Genomic DNA, 15,632 nt, shown 5'->3' with positions numbered 1-15,632 from the left:
CAAAAGGACACTGAGCCAAATAAGGAAATATAGGTCAGTTGGGCAAAATGTTGGCCAAAGAACCACGTTTTAATAAGTGTCTTAAAGGAGGAAAGTGAGGTGAAGAGGTTTAGGGATGGAATTCCAGAGCTCAGGGCCAAAACAACTGAAGGCACCAATGCTTGAGCAATTAAAATTGGACATGCTAAATAGTTGAGTTAGAGGTCTTTAGATATCTCCGAGTTGTAGGGTTGGAGAAGATGGCAAGGTCAAGTGGGTGGCTGTGAATATGGGTGGGGAGCTTATGTGGAAAGTGAGATTAAGGGAGAGTAGGAGAAGAATGAATTCAGAAGACAGGCAGAGAACATGATGAAATGAGATGGAGGTTAAAACCATCTAGGATGAGAAGTTGCTCAGTCCAAAGGCTGAGGGAGGAAAGCAGTGTAGATAACACATTGGGAAAATTGGCACTTGGATGGCCAGTAGAGAACAGTATTTTAAATGAAACTTGAGAGAGGTGGAACAAGTTGAGATGTTCAAAGGAGGAGAAAGTGTCATAGGAATATGGGTCAGACCAAAGTGAGATTTGGTTATGAGAGCCACACCACTACTGTGACATTATAGACTGTCACAGATACAGTTAGAGGGAAGGTGGTAGCAGCCCTCAGCCAGGGTTCCATCGGCCATGATGTCGATGCAATCATCCACAATAAGCTCACAGATTACAAGGGCTTTGTTAGCAAGTGAAAATACATTACAGAGGGAGGTGTGGAAAGGGGTGGCAATAGCAGGGCCACTGGCAGAGTCTACAGGATCACCACTGGGAAGTTGGAGTTGAACAGTGAGTAGATTGTCAAGATCGGCCCCCAACAGGCTTGCTGGACAGGAAGGTTGATGAAAGAGTTGGATGGGCAGTTGTGGTTGCTGTTTGTGAGGAGGCAGTGATGGGTGCCTCAATAGACCCTTTAGAGAATTCCAACAGAGGCACAGAGTGAATCTGGAGGCTTATCTAAGAAGAAGTCAAGCCTAGGATGGCAGGAGGTGAGTAGGATGGTGATGGAGTACTGAAGAGTTGGGCAGAGATTTGGGAAGGCAGATTAACTGATAGGGGAGAAAGTTTGAGGAATGGTAAAGAGAAAATAAGTAAAAAGGAGGAAAATGATAAAATGGAAATGGAAGAGATGAGCTCAGGTCCAGAGCAGCAGCCAAAGTACACACACAAATAGATACAAGAAGCAGCACTTGTAGGTTTCACGCCATGAAAGAATGGATTAAACCAGGTCAAACTGACCTTACATCATTTACATCAGTTTTGATGAAGGCTTTCTACTCAACATGTAAGCCTTCATTTTCCCCTCCAAATACCAATGGAATTGCTATGCATTTGAAATATTTTCTTGTATTACTTCAGTTTTCGTTCATTTATCTGTGTTTATAGCCTTCATCAGAGAGAGATCACCTGACAGAGATAAAAAGGATATAATAGTCAAGGTCAGGGCACCTTAAATGAAAAGGGAGAGTTTCTCAGGAGAGATAAGATCTTCATCAGAGAGAGAAAATCTTCATCCATGTGAGTAAAACTTCAAAGGTTCAATCTTCGGATGACCTTCCTCCTTCTGATCAGTTTTAATTTGAACCCATTTACAAGGATGAAATGCCACCTCCATTATGAAGTCAGATACATTCAGCACTGGAGTTGCAACGCACAGGGTTTTTGGGAGTGGGGAGAGGGAGGGGTTATTGATGTGCTGTGCTTTTTTCTCTTTCTTACCTGGGGTGAAGTACTCGAGGCCAGTAGGTACCTCCTGAGCTGCAAGCTCATCCTGCTGTTGGTAGTAGAATCTTTGCTGGTAGTAATCAGGAAATCCAATCATGGGTGGGTCCCCACACATGTCAACAGGGACCTGCCTCTGAAATAGAGAAACAATAAAATACCACATGATATGGAAGCCCACTTCAAATACATACAAACATAAATAACTAAATTCTTTATATCAGACATAATGCCAGCCAATATCTTGGTTGATGGCTTCAGAGAGGTTACACATTGCTCTCGTTTGAGCATGGTCTGAATCAGAACAATGAGAGATATTTGCAGACAATATTACCACATTAACCACTCTCAATTCAGGTACAGCAGGATGGATGCAGACTAAATATCCCTCTATAGTTCCATTAACCTAGATTCTAGATTAGGTGAAGCATGAGTTAGATACAAAGTAAAGCACATTCTACATCACCCCATCAAATGTTCTCAGGGCAGGTACAGTGCAGGTTAGATACAGAGTAAATTTCCCTCTACAGTGTCCAGTGTTATTTTCCCCATGGGAAAACTATAAACCAAAACAAGCAGATTAACTGAATGATCCCCAAAAGAAGAAATTATCCAACAAGACTATTTTTGTAACTTTTACTTAAACCAAATTAGAACCAACCTAAATTAAACATGAGTTAACAGGCAAATGATACTTCCAATAAAAAGGTAAATTTCACTTTAAATAGTAAATACAGCAGATATGTCTCACACAACCACATTCATTCACATCACTCTACACAGACATGTGGCCCTACATGGCTACACAGTTCCACAATATACTGTTCTTTATTCAAACAGAGTTGGTCAGGGGTCCTATCTGACAGCAGCTTTCACCTCTGAGTTTCACAGGTATGGATATCATCAGTAAGACACACTTCTTAGAACTCTCTCTGTCTGTCTCTCTCTCAGGTCATGATGGTGCTGAATGTGTAGCTTTCCAGAGTTCCTTTTCAACCAACCAATAATTTCCCAGTTAACGTTTTGGCAACTTCTGATGAAATACCTAGCTCTTAAGCATCTCCGGGCTATTCACACAGCTTTCCAGGATTTAGACCTTTTTAGCCTGCTCACACAATACCTCCAAGAGCTCCTGTCTCCTGTTCTGCCAAACAGTAAAAACTGAACTCTTCCTGAGGGAGATTTGCATATTCTCTCAGGAATTTGGTGTATTCCTATTTCTGTCTCTGTCCATTTTCTCTTCGTACCTGCATCTGTGTTGTGATCACTTTATGCCTCCAGCTCTGCTTTGTGTCTCACATTGGGCTTCCAGATCTTAACTTTCTCCCTGTTAGTTCTGCTTCTAGGTCAAGGGTCATCAAGTCACATGGACCACTTTTTTTTTATTCTCCAAGAAAAATACAATTGATCCCTATACAATTGATGCAAATTCTTAAAGATACTCTTCAATATTCTTAAAAACAATTACAGATTCCAGAGATATTTTAAATAAATTATAAATTTTCCATACTGTACAGCTTCTGGGTTAAAAGTTGTCTCACCAGCCAGAGACCCACAAGGAAGGCACAGCATGGGTTACATCCAGAGGAAAGTTCCCTCCACTCAGTTCTTACTATGTGCCTCAACCTTAGACAAGCCTCTCCCACTGTACTAGTGATACTTCTATTTTTCCATTCTTTATTTGTTCTTGGGATGTGAATGCCGCTGACAAGGCCAGCATTTACTGCCCATCCTCAATTGCCCTTCATTGGATATACTCTGTTTCAGGTCTCACAAATGGAGTCTACGGGGATAGATCTGTCAGGGATTGTGGTTCTTCCCACTCAGATCGGGATAGCCCTGTATTAGGCCAACAGTTAGAACCATTATTGCACTATGAACCATATACTTCAATAAGTGCCTATGTGTGGCAATATGTCCAAAACATGGACTGCAGCCATGCGGAGTAGGAAAGTGGAAATCGTGTTAAAAATACATGTTCTGGCCATCTTGTGCTATGTATTAGTTTTCCAATGTACCACGCTGTCTTAATGTTGTGTGTTCATCTGCAATCAGAAACTAAAGGAAACATATCTCAGTCTGTGCTAATAATAAGTAAAATCTGCAACAGAAAAGACATAAATTAATATTTAACTAATTTAATAGTATTTAATGAATAGAATTTACACCACCGAAACAGGTGATTTGGTCCAACAATATGCCATTGTTTATACTCCACACGAGCCACTTCCTTCATCTAATGCTTTCATTCCCTAATATTCCTTTTTCTGTCATATTCTGTAGTTTCCTCTTAAACACATCTATGCCATTTGCCTTAACTGCTCAATGTCTTAGCAAGTTCCACATTCTAACTGCTTAAAGAAGTTTGTCCTAAATTCCTTATTGGATTTATTAGTAACAATTTGTCCTAGTTTTGGACTCCCCATATCACTACCTCTACCTTATTAAACACCTTCATAATTTTAAAGACCTCCATTTTTTCTTATTCTTTCATGGCAAGGCCAACATTTGTTGCCTACCCCTAATTGCCTTGAAAAGAGTGGCTTGATGGGCTATTTTGGGGGGCAGTTAAGAGTCAACCACATTGCTTTGGGTCTGGAGTCACATGTAGGCCAGAACAGGTAAGGATGGCAGATTTTTTTCCCTCAAGGGCATTAGAGAACCAGATGGGTTTCTGCGACAATCAATGATAGTTTCAAAGTCACCATTTCTGAGATTAGCTTTATATTCCAGATTTATTAATTGAAGTTAAATTCCACCCACTGTCATGATGGGATTTGAATCCATGTACCCAGAGGATTAGCCTGGGCCACTGGATAACTAGTCTAATGACATTATCACTATGCCACAGTCACCCCTCTTTGGTCAGCTCTATCTTTCCTGGTACTTGTATGGTCTCAGTTTTTGAATCAGCTTTGTCAGAGGTACTGCACGATGCTCCAAATGAGGTATTAAACCTACTTCTGGTGATTCAGTAGACAGTAAAATCTCTGTGCTCTCACAGTGTTTTAACCAACATTCACTCTTCAATCAAAATCCACCAAACAGATTAACTGGTCTTTCATCTGATTGCTATTTGTAAGATCTTGCTGTATGCATAATTCCTGCTCTGCTTGCCTAAATAGAATCACTATTTCAAAGGAATTCACTATACAGAAAGCATTTTGAGATGTTTGAGAAACATGAAGTGCTCTTTTCTATAATAGTTATTATATGCATTTTAGAATCTGCAAAATGACTTTCAATACTCAAAGGCTTAATAATTATTTTCTACTTTATTGTAATACTTTATCATTCTCAAACCTAGATTAAAAAATTAATGTGATTGCATCAAATCAACTCAGCAGCAAACTGAGCAAATCAATGTCACAACAAGAGTGACATGGATCAGAGGATTACTAACAGTTCTGCAGATAATAGATAGCAATGCTGCCTCTTACCATATCTAGAATTGATGGTGCCCTCAGCTGGGAAATCCTCTGAGTTGGTTTTAAAGTTTCATTTATGGTATTGTATAAAAAATAACTCCAGTTTTTCAATGTATAGAGAAGTGAGAGACAGCCTGAGGCAGAGAGGTTTATCACTGATCACCAGACGCAGTGGCTGGCATCTGCTGTTTCTTTCCCATTTGCCTCTGGCATTGGCCAATCCCTGTTCTAATCACAGAGAAGTCAAATGAAGAAAGCTGTGCTCCAGCAACATCATTAAACCATTTCAATTACCCAAGCCCACTGTCATCTTCTAACTAATGAACTCTCATTGAAAATTGCCACCCATCATGTCTCCATTAATAGGGTCATGTGCAAAGAGAGCCTTCCTTTCCACCTTTCTTCTTAATTCAACTGAACCTTGCCAGGGACCCAGAAATCAACTTGAAAACTCCTGATTGGCCTACCTCAGTGCTACCCTAAGAGATCACTGGAAAGCCTGAGGATCACAGTGGCTATGTTACTAGACTAGAAATCTAGAGGCCTGAAAAATTTATTGGGAGACATGAATTTGAATCCTAACAAAACAGTTGAGGAAGGATTAGGCAACTTACAGCCTTCTGGACTTAACATTTTGAGTTCAACAACTTCAGACCATGAACTCCCTCCTCTATCCTCACCCCCTTCTTTTATCCCCTTTCTTCTACGTTCATTTTTATTTTTTATCCACTTATTTTATTTTTATTTTTATTCATTTATCTGTAGTTTTATCCCCATTTTTATCCCATTTTCTACCCTTTTGTTTCCCACCACCATGTCCTCCCCCAACCCCATCCCCTACAGGGCCGTCTGTCACTTGTTCCAAGTTGCCCTTTTATACAATGCTTGTTCTGCAATAACCACATTCTGCTTTCTTACCTTTATGCCACTACTAGCATTGTTTTTAGCACTAAACACTACCATTAACGCTCCCTTTATCTTTTGGTTTATGACATCTTTGAGAATCCCTCCTTTATCCCCACCTATCGCTGGCCTTCTATCCAGCTTCACCGGCCCCACCCTCCTTAACCAGTGCAAATTGCATCACGTTTCCACTTCTCATCAGCTCTGAAGGTCATACGGACTCGACATGTCAACTTTGTTTTCCTTTCTCCACAGATGCTGTCAGACCTGCTGAGTTTTTCCAGCAGTTTCTGTTTTAAAACGGTTGAGCATTTTAAATTTAATTAACTAAATCAAACTCTGGAATTCCAAGCTAATATCAGTAATGATGACCATGAAACGACTGATGGTTGAGGCAGTCAGATCAGCCATGATCCTATTGAATGGCAGGTCAGGCTCAAGGGGTCGATTGGCCTACTCCTACTCCTAGTTTGTACGTTTGTAAATGGCCCAGCAAGCCACTGAGTTGGACTCAAGGCTCACCACTTTTCTCAAGGGCTGTTAGGGGTGTACAATCAATGCTGGCATTTCCAGTGGTGCCCACATCTTGTGACTGAATTTTAAAAAATTACAACTGCTTTTTGAGACATTTTGAAGAGACACTTCATTAAAAAAATGTCTCAAATGCAGAACTTAAATCCCATGAAAAAAACTTAACTGCCCACAATCTGGTGCAAATAGTACAGTATTCTCCCAAGTTTCCTCCCTCTTCAAACAAAGTGAGGTTTTGGTAAAAGTTTTCTATGGACAATGCCCCTTTAACAGCACAAGAATTTCAAATAATAAAAATAAAGAAATCCCTCTAGGGTATCCTAACTCTCCCATTGAAGCCGACATCTCCAGTAATTTAAATTTTCTGTAGAAGCCCGTCCTTCCAGTACCATCAATGGACCATTAAAGCTCATCCCCCCACGGCTCTTCGACAGACACTGGGCCAGAAGTTCCATGGAGCAGCAATCACATTGGATTGCCACTCCACTCCTATTCACTTCCACCCAAATGTAGTCGCACCTTGTTCACCCGACCTTTGACTCAGGCCAGGTGAAAATAGTGCAGTACAGCGGTTTCACGAGGCTTTCTGTCAAGTGCAGCGGCATTGGGGGAAAGGAAGACATAACCCTCTTTTTCTTTTGCAGCACTAGTTGCTGTAAAGCAGGTAGGTTTAAGATCCAGCCACTTTAAGAAGCCGGGGAGAAGGTAAGTGTATAAGGTAAGTGGGTAGGATGGGGGGAAGGAGTGTGGGTGGAGCATGGCCGATAGGGGTGCAGTGGGGTGGTGTTTAGTGGGGGGGTGTGGTGGTGGGGGAGTGTGGTTGGGGTAGTGGTCAGTGGGGAGGGAGGGATAGTTGTGACAGTGGAGCAGATAGGTGGTCACTGATGGGGATTGGATGATCAGTGGGATTGTCGGAGTGGGGTGATCAGGAGGGTATTCGGGGGTGGGGTGGTAATCAGGGTCGGGATGGTGGTCCATGGTTCGGGGGGAGGTGAGGGGGTAGTGGGTGGATTGGGACAGTAGTTGGGAGATCCAGTGGGGAGTCCCAGTGGGGGTGGGGGCAGGGCAATACTATACTTACTGAGGAGTTAGAAGTGGTTTTAATTCTTCTAATGCTTCCTGCGTAACTATTCCTGTAAGAGAATTGGAACCATCCAAAATTGATCAGAGTAAATCAGAGTTTCGGATATGTTCACATAGCAGAGGAATTTCCCGACATGCAATCTTTGGAAGTTATGGCTGACTTGCTCATTGAAGCCATTGTCTGGTACCCCAGTTCTCTCACTGCAAGCCGTATTTCTGGTACACTAACTCTCCAGACAATCTCCCAAACATGTGCACATGCACACAGTTGCACACACTGAGTAACAACTCACTCAGTTGCATATATAGTCAGACTCTCCCACTCACATTAACACACATACACACACTTGGTCACATAAACAGGGTGGAATTTTCACCTCTGTGGTGGAAAACCGGGTCCAGGGACTGTCCCAGGATCCTGAATCCGCTCCCTTGAGGAATCAGCCACCGACCTGGAATTTTGTCCCAAGTGCTCCCTTATTTGGCACGGAGACAGGTTCCCTTGTCCAGTTAAGGATGATGGGCGGGATCTCAAAGCTAGTGGACCAATCAGAGGCCTACAGTGGCCTTTGGCTGCAGTCCCATCCAGGCAGATAGGGAGGGCCTGAGACCTGTCCAGAGTGCTGGGCACTGTGGCCTGCCACAGAATAAGCACTTCCAGGGAGCTTAACTGGCCCCGTTGTGCCAGGAAACTGGAAGTAGACTAGAAAAATTTGTCAGCCTTTATTATTTACCCTTAGCTAAGCTTTTAATGAGACTAATTGCCTGGGGCAGCCTTGCTGGGCCCCAAATTTTGGCTGGCATTTAGAATGGGGTTGGGGAGCAGCATGCTGGCTGGCCTTGTAATTTTCAGACCGTAATTTTTGGGCCCTATCTGCCTCCATTCCCAACCTCGAGAGGGTGTGAAAATTCAGCCACAGTGTTACACAGTCACATATACTCATTTCCATATTTAAATATCTTTTGGCCTCCAATCTTCTTCACCAGGTAAAGTTCTGAGACCAGCTGAAACAAAAATAACAAGAATGCACTGCACTTATAGAATGTCTTTCATGTGGAAACACTTCCCAAGGTACCTCACAGGGATGTAAGAAGCAAATGGACACCAAGCCAAAGAAGAGAAACCAATGCTGGATCAATGATTTGGGTTATAAGAGAAAGTGTAACGTGTATAAGAGTATGGATGTATTTCCAGAACTTGGGGCCTAAGCAGCTCAAAGCACAGCCACCAATGATGGGCCAAGGGAGAGGGGGTGCACAAGATACCAGAGTTAAAGAAATGGAGAGTTGATAGGTGTTGCACTGGGGGAAGTTATAGAGGTAGGGAGGAGTAAGGTCTTGAAGGGATCTAAACATGAGGACAAGAATTTTAAATAGGTGTCTTGGAGTGATTGAGTGAAAGTAGGATTGACAGGTGAAAGGGACTGCAGTAGAGTTTTGGATCAGCTGAAATTTACAGAGAGTAGGGAATGGGATGTTAGCCAGGCGAGCAATAAATAGTCGCACCGGAGACGGCAAAGAGTTTCAGAGGTAGATGTCAGATGGGCTGAGGCTGGGGTGGTGACAGGCGAAGTTATGAAGGTAAACGTAAGCAGTCTGGCTGACAGAGAGAATATTGGCTCATAAGCCCAGTTCAGGATCAAATGGGAAACCAAAGTTGTGAGCAGAATGGTTAGCCTGAAATAGTGACTGGAGAGGGGAATGGAGTAAGTGGCAAGGTTTTGTGATAAGCAGCTGAAGACAATGGTGTTGCTCTTCCCGCTGTTCAACTAGAGGAAATTGCAGCTCACAAAAGATCAGTTGAGAAAAGTGGAACTTTAGAAGACGTTTGACTGCTACAAGTAGATCTAGAAATGCTGAGGATTTTGGCCAAGATTGGTGAATGCTGTTTATCTTGGATAAGTACAGTGTTCCACATGTGGGCATGTCAGATGCTGAACATGCATATATCCTTCAGGGGAATAAAAAAGCTAAAGCCAGGGTGAAAGAGAAAGATCTGGGGATTTTAGCGCATCAATCTCTAAAGATTCATGAGTAATGGTATTGAGAGAGGAATTAGAGACACGCATTCAGGATGAAGTGCAGGAGAGATGGTGGGGTAGTGGTAAAGTCCCTGGACTGATAATCCAGAGACACAAGCTCACAATCTGGGGACACAGTGGAATTCAGTTAATAAATCTGGAATTGAAAGCTAGTCTCAGTAATAGTGAATATGACAGCTATCATTGATTGTTGTAAAAGCACATCTGGTTCACTAATGTCCTTTAGGGAAGGAAATCTGCCATCCTTACCTGGTCTGGTGTACATGTAACTCCAGATCCACAGCAATGTGGCTGACTCTTAACTGTCCTCTGAAATGGACTGGCAACCCACTCAGTTCAAGGACTATTAGGGATGGGCAACAAACGCTGACCTTGCCAGCGACACCCAGATCCCATCGAAGAATTTATTTCAAAAAAACACCAGAGAGGGTTCATGTGTGAGGAGGTTTGGCTTGGATTGCAAAGGGAAGGGGAGGGGGCAGCTCAATGGTCTCTGTAGTGGTAACAAAAGAGTGCTTGAACTTCTTGCACTTGTTTATAAAGTTGAGGGTGGAGGGGTAGGGAGAGTCATGTAAGGGGATGCCTTGTGGTGGAGGAAAGAAGTTGGGATGGGGAGTATTGTCATTGTTCTCCAGGATGAACCTAGAGGAGCTGATTGTTTTGAAGTAAAGTGTGGCCTGGAAGAGCTTGATGTAGCCCAGCTGGAGCTGGCAATGGATGGACAGGTCATCTGCCCATCAAGACTGCATACTTTGGTCTAAAGGAAGGGAAGTTGGGGGCTGTACCAGGGGGAATGGTCAGGATGAGAGACAGTGAATGCTTCATTGTGGATAAAGTCATCAAAGGTGGAGGTGAGGGAGTGCTTAAATAAATCAGCAGTTATCTCAGTCTTGTAGTGAATGGAGGAGTGAAAGCAGGGCATTTGGGAATTTCAGTTGTGTCCATAGGAGCAGGTCACCAGTCCCAGGGGCCACTAAGATCGGTCAGTTTAGACACCGGATAAGGGTGTTAGGAGAGGCAGAGGATGTGGGGAATGTGTGAGGATTGTCAACAGCAGCCCACAAATTTCTAGGTATTCACATTTCTATTTCACATGGAAGTCTTCAGCAACCAGTTTAAGGATGGTTAATTTGAGCACCAAGCAACTGAAGAAATTGACTGCAGCATACATGGTACATGCTATGGCCACACACAAACAATTTTAGCAAAGTAGGTCTCAAATAGGCAGTTGGACTTCTATTTGCACCTACGCTGGATGCCTACAAGGGAACCTTTCCCAAGTAACACATAGCACAATTCTGGCACAGAACAAGAGCACATAAGCCATCCATCATATTGAACCCTTAGGCTCCTGTTTTACATTTGTAAAACAAGTACAAAAATAATCAAATTTCTAAGCCTGTTTGTTATGCAGTAAATTGTTTAGTTGCCAAATTGAGTGACTATATCAGACATGGCAATGCCTCTTTCACTTTGGTCCTTTAACACACTGAAATAGCTGAGAACACTGAGTTTTCTTCTCTGCTGTGTTTCGACTTTGTGTTTCTTTTTGCCAGCCCTAATGGCACATTCTAATGATTATGTTGGGTGGTTGTAAGCTCTTTCTTTTACTCCACTTGAATACTTAGAAATTTGTGGGCTGCTGTTGACAATCCTCACACATTCCCCACATCCTCTGCCTCTCCTAACACCCTTATCCGGTGTCTAAACTGACCGATCTTAGTGGCCCCTGGGACTGGTGACCTGCTCCTATGGACACAACTGAAATTCCCAAATGCCCTGCTTTCACTCCTCCATTCACTACAAGACTGAGATAACTGCTGATTTATTTAAGCACTCCCTCACCTCCACCTTTGATGACTTTATCCACAATGAAACATTCACTGTCTCTCATCCTGACCATTCCCCCGGTACAGCCACCAACTTCACTTCCTTTAGACCAAAGTATGCAGTCTTGATGGGCAGATGGCCCCCCATTCACTTCCCCTGTCAACTATCCTCCAAATCCATGCTAGGGCTGTTACAGGGTGAGTAATGTTTCCTTTTGCTCACACCTCTGTCAAGGCTTTGCGATTTTACCATTTCCTGCCTCTCTCAAGGCTCCAAGTGCCTGGCTGTCCGTACAACTTACCATTAAGCCCCTGTAAGATGGAGAGTAGGAGCTGCAGCTTCCAACCATTGCTTCAGGGTAATAATTCATCTTCAAGATCTGCCTAAAACCACAAGACACAAGAGCCTGTTAAATGTTGGATCCACTGACAGTCCCCGGGGAGGGGAAATGCTAAACTAGTTTATTCCCACTTCACAACTTGTATCTTTATCTTGGTGGATTTCTCTTAATCTGTTTTACACATTTATATCAAAATTAAATTTAAAGTGTGACAGGTCACAACACCTTGCTTCCTTTCCAAACACAAATGCAGTTTAACAATGGTTGAGTGTTTAAAATGTTGATGTGATGACTGTAATACAGAGATCTCTATGAGGTTGGCACTGATCTACCAATTTATTAATGGTGCTAACATGAACAGTGGAGCACACACCATTGTGGTACACAATGTTACACGCCGCATTGTACACACTGACTAATATATAATCTTGTACACAATGACTGATATACACTTGCACACAGTGATTAACACAATATGTTGTGCACAATGGTTCATATACTCTACTGTGCACACTGATAGATGTATACACAATAAATGATGCACATTCTTGTGTAGAATGATTGTTCACACTGTGCACAATGAACATTGCTTAACGCTTATTGATACATATCTGCGCATAATGAGTGTGCACACATTAACAAATGACTGTTCACAATGATTAATATACTTTCCTGTGCATTCTGTTATGAACATTCATTGGTACACGCACTCTTGCTGTGCAATGACCGCTCCTGTGCTGTGCGGGATTGATACAAATGTTGCAGTGACCAATGCATTCGTGCACAGTGACCAACCCATAGACCTTGTTATCCAAGACTTATTAACACCCTGGGACACACTCAATACACGGAGTGGCACGCCTTTCCTGAAAGAGTTCAGGGCTGTAGGCTAAGGGAATAAATGTTAAATCTGATTTTTAACATCTGAATTTTTCCCCCAGAAAAACAAACTAATTTGTAGAAACTGAAGCACTAATTTTCTTGCTCAGAATTGCACGTTCTCACTGATAATACCAAACCTCGAGGCCATCCCCTCCTGAATCTTAAAGATGTTTTAGAATGAGACATTTTAAATTCAACCGCGACTTGTGGCAATTGCATAGAAAGACGGACAGAATCACAGACAGTATTTACCTTGAGACTCAGTGCAGGGTTTCTCAGTGACTGGATTCCCTTCTCTCCAGGCACTCTGTTCTCCGACTCCTGGTCCCAGACCAGCTCTCTCACTCCTTTACACCGCTACCTTCTCCTCACTTAGTGCAAACCTTCAATTCCTCGAGGCTGGATTGTCAGGGACAGTGAGTGGACTCCACCTATTTAACAGCCCAGTGTAATTTACATCACGTCCTACCGGATCCCAACCTTCCTGAAACAGGAATTGCGAGAGGTCGCCCGGGGACTGCTCCACTTACAATTATAGTCTCTCAGCCGAAACAAATCCTGCCCCGGGAAGACTCTGCTGGCTGACCGACATTGGGATAGTTGTAAAATTTAGGGTTTAGGCTGACAAGAACATATAGCAGCCCTGTGCACACTAGGCTTAGTGTGGCTGGCGGCAAGGATATGAGTCCAGGGACATAACGACTAGAGAGACAGTGGCCAGAGGGACACAGCCCACAGGGATACAGACCAGAGTGACAGTAAGCAGACCGACAATGACCATAGAGACAAAGTGACCAGAAGACACAGTGACCAGAGGGACACAGACCAGAGCGACAGTGAGCAGAGACACCGTGACCAGAGAGACAAAGACTAGAGAGACATTGACCAGGGAGACAGTGACCAGGGAGACAGTGACCAGAGACACAGTGACCTGGGACACTGACAAGGGAGACAGTGACCAGAAACATACTGACCAGGGAGACAGTGACCAGTGAGACCCAGAGAGACAGCAACCAGGGACATAGTGACCAGGGCATAGTGCCCAGACAGACCGTGATCAGTGACACAGTAACCAGAGACACAGTGAGCAGGAATACAGGATACAGTGACCAGGGATGCAACAACCAAGGACACAGCAACCAGGGACCCATTGACCAGGACATACTGACTAAAAGAAAGACTTGCACTTAAACAGCATATTTTACAGCATTCCAAAGCACTTTACAGCCAATGGAATGTGGTTACCATTGCAATGAACAAAATGCAGCTGCCAATTTGCACACAGCAAACTCACACAAACAGCAATGTGGTACTGATAACATAATGACTGGAACATTAGGGATAACTCACCTGCTGTCTTGGAAATAGTCTCATGCAACCTGTTGCGTTCAATTTAGTTTAATTTCTCACCTGAAAGACTTGACAGAGCAGCATGACCTCAGTACAGCTCTCAGTGTCAGCCAAGAACTTATTGGTCAAGTCCAGGGTGCAACTTAAACCTACCACCTGACTCAGTGGCAAGAATGCTATTCAGTAAGCCATGGGTTACATTGGCAAGGGGTAAGTAACCAGGGAATCAATGACCAGAGATACATTAGAACAAGAGTAGACTACTCAGTCCTGTTTGTAAGTATATGCTGTGTCTCAGTTGGTGGCACACTCATCCATTAATCACAAGGTTCTGGGTTCAACTCCTACTACATGGCTTGAGCACAAAATATTAAGGCTGACGTTGCAGTACTGAGAGAGCACTGCACTGTTGGAGGTGCTGTCTTTCAGATGAGACATTAAACCAAGACCCATCTTCCTGCTTGGGTCGAAGTTAAATAGGACCTTGGGATTATTTTGAAGTGAAGCCGCAGAGCTCTCCCCAGTGTCCTGGCCAATATTTATCCATCAACCAACATCGCAAAAAAAAAATCATCTGGTCATTATCACATTGCTTGTTTGTGGAAGTTCACTGAATGCAAATTAGCTGCTGTGTTTCCTACATTACAACAGTCACTACACCTCAAAGAGTATTTCATTGGCTGTAAAATACTTTGAAATGCCCATCAAAGTCACTATATAAATGCAAATCTGTTTTTTAATCTTTGTTCCACTGTTAGATCATGACTGATCTGGATCTTAACCCATCTGTCTACTTTGGTTCTGTGCCTCTTAATAACCTTACATTTTCATTTTATCCAATCTCAACAGATTTTGGGGGACTGGGTTCCATATTTTCACTATTCTTTGTGAGAAAAGTGCTTCCTGACATCACCCTGATTTGCCAACTTCCTTATTCTAGATTCCTGTATCAGAAGAAATAATCCCGACCTTGCTGTTAATTTCTTTAATTTTTTTGATCACCTCAATTAGATCACCTTTAAATTTTAAAATCTAAGGGAATACAAACCTAGTCTATGCAACCTGACCTCACAATTTAAACCTTTTAGGAACATAGGAAAGTAGGTCTTCGTCCGCCATTCATTTAGATCATGGCTGATCTGCATATTAATTCCAGCCATCTGCTTTGGTTCCACATCCTTTATACCCTTGTCTAGCAAAAATCTATTGATCACAGGTTTAATATTATTAATTGAACCAACATCTACTACCTTTTGAGGAACAGAATTCATCACTTCTACCATCCTTTGCATGAACTGTTGCCTTCCATTTCTCCTTGATGTCCTGGCTCTGGCTTTAAATTATGCCCTCATCTTCTAGACCAACCACTGGTGGAGCAAGTTCCTCTCTATCATATTCCTAAGACCCTCAATCAAATCACCCCTTAATCTTCTATATTACAGGGAATACAAGTCCACTTTATGTAATAAAAACAGAAAGTGCTGAACAGG

The 15,632-nt window shown here is 42.8% G+C and overlaps 1 protein-coding gene across 1 annotated transcript in view; it reads right to left on the bottom strand.

The window, feature by feature from the left end:
• Nucleotides 1-13,231, bottom strand: part of ets1 (v-ets avian erythroblastosis virus E26 oncogene homolog 1) — a 96,697-nt gene extending 83,466 nt beyond the window's left edge. Inside the window, exons 1-3 of the mRNA XM_041174318.1 lie at nt 13,045-13,231; nt 11,872-11,953; nt 1,751-1,889 (exon numbers count right to left, since the gene is read on the bottom strand). Coding sequence (XP_041030252.1) covers nt 1,751-1,889; nt 11,872-11,940 — 208 coding nt within the window. The 5' untranslated portion in view covers nt 11,941-11,953; nt 13,045-13,231. The remainder of the gene's footprint in view (nt 1-1,750; nt 1,890-11,871; nt 11,954-13,044) is intronic.
• Between the last annotated feature and the right edge of the window lie 2,401 nt (nt 13,232-15,632).

Source organism: Carcharodon carcharias, chromosome 25, assembly GCF_017639515.1.
Source record: "Carcharodon carcharias isolate sCarCar2 chromosome 25, sCarCar2.pri, whole genome shotgun sequence".
NCBI lineage: Eukaryota > Metazoa > Chordata > Chondrichthyes > Lamniformes > Lamnidae > Carcharodon > Carcharodon carcharias.
This window is presented reverse-complemented; position numbering and strand designations above follow the sequence as displayed.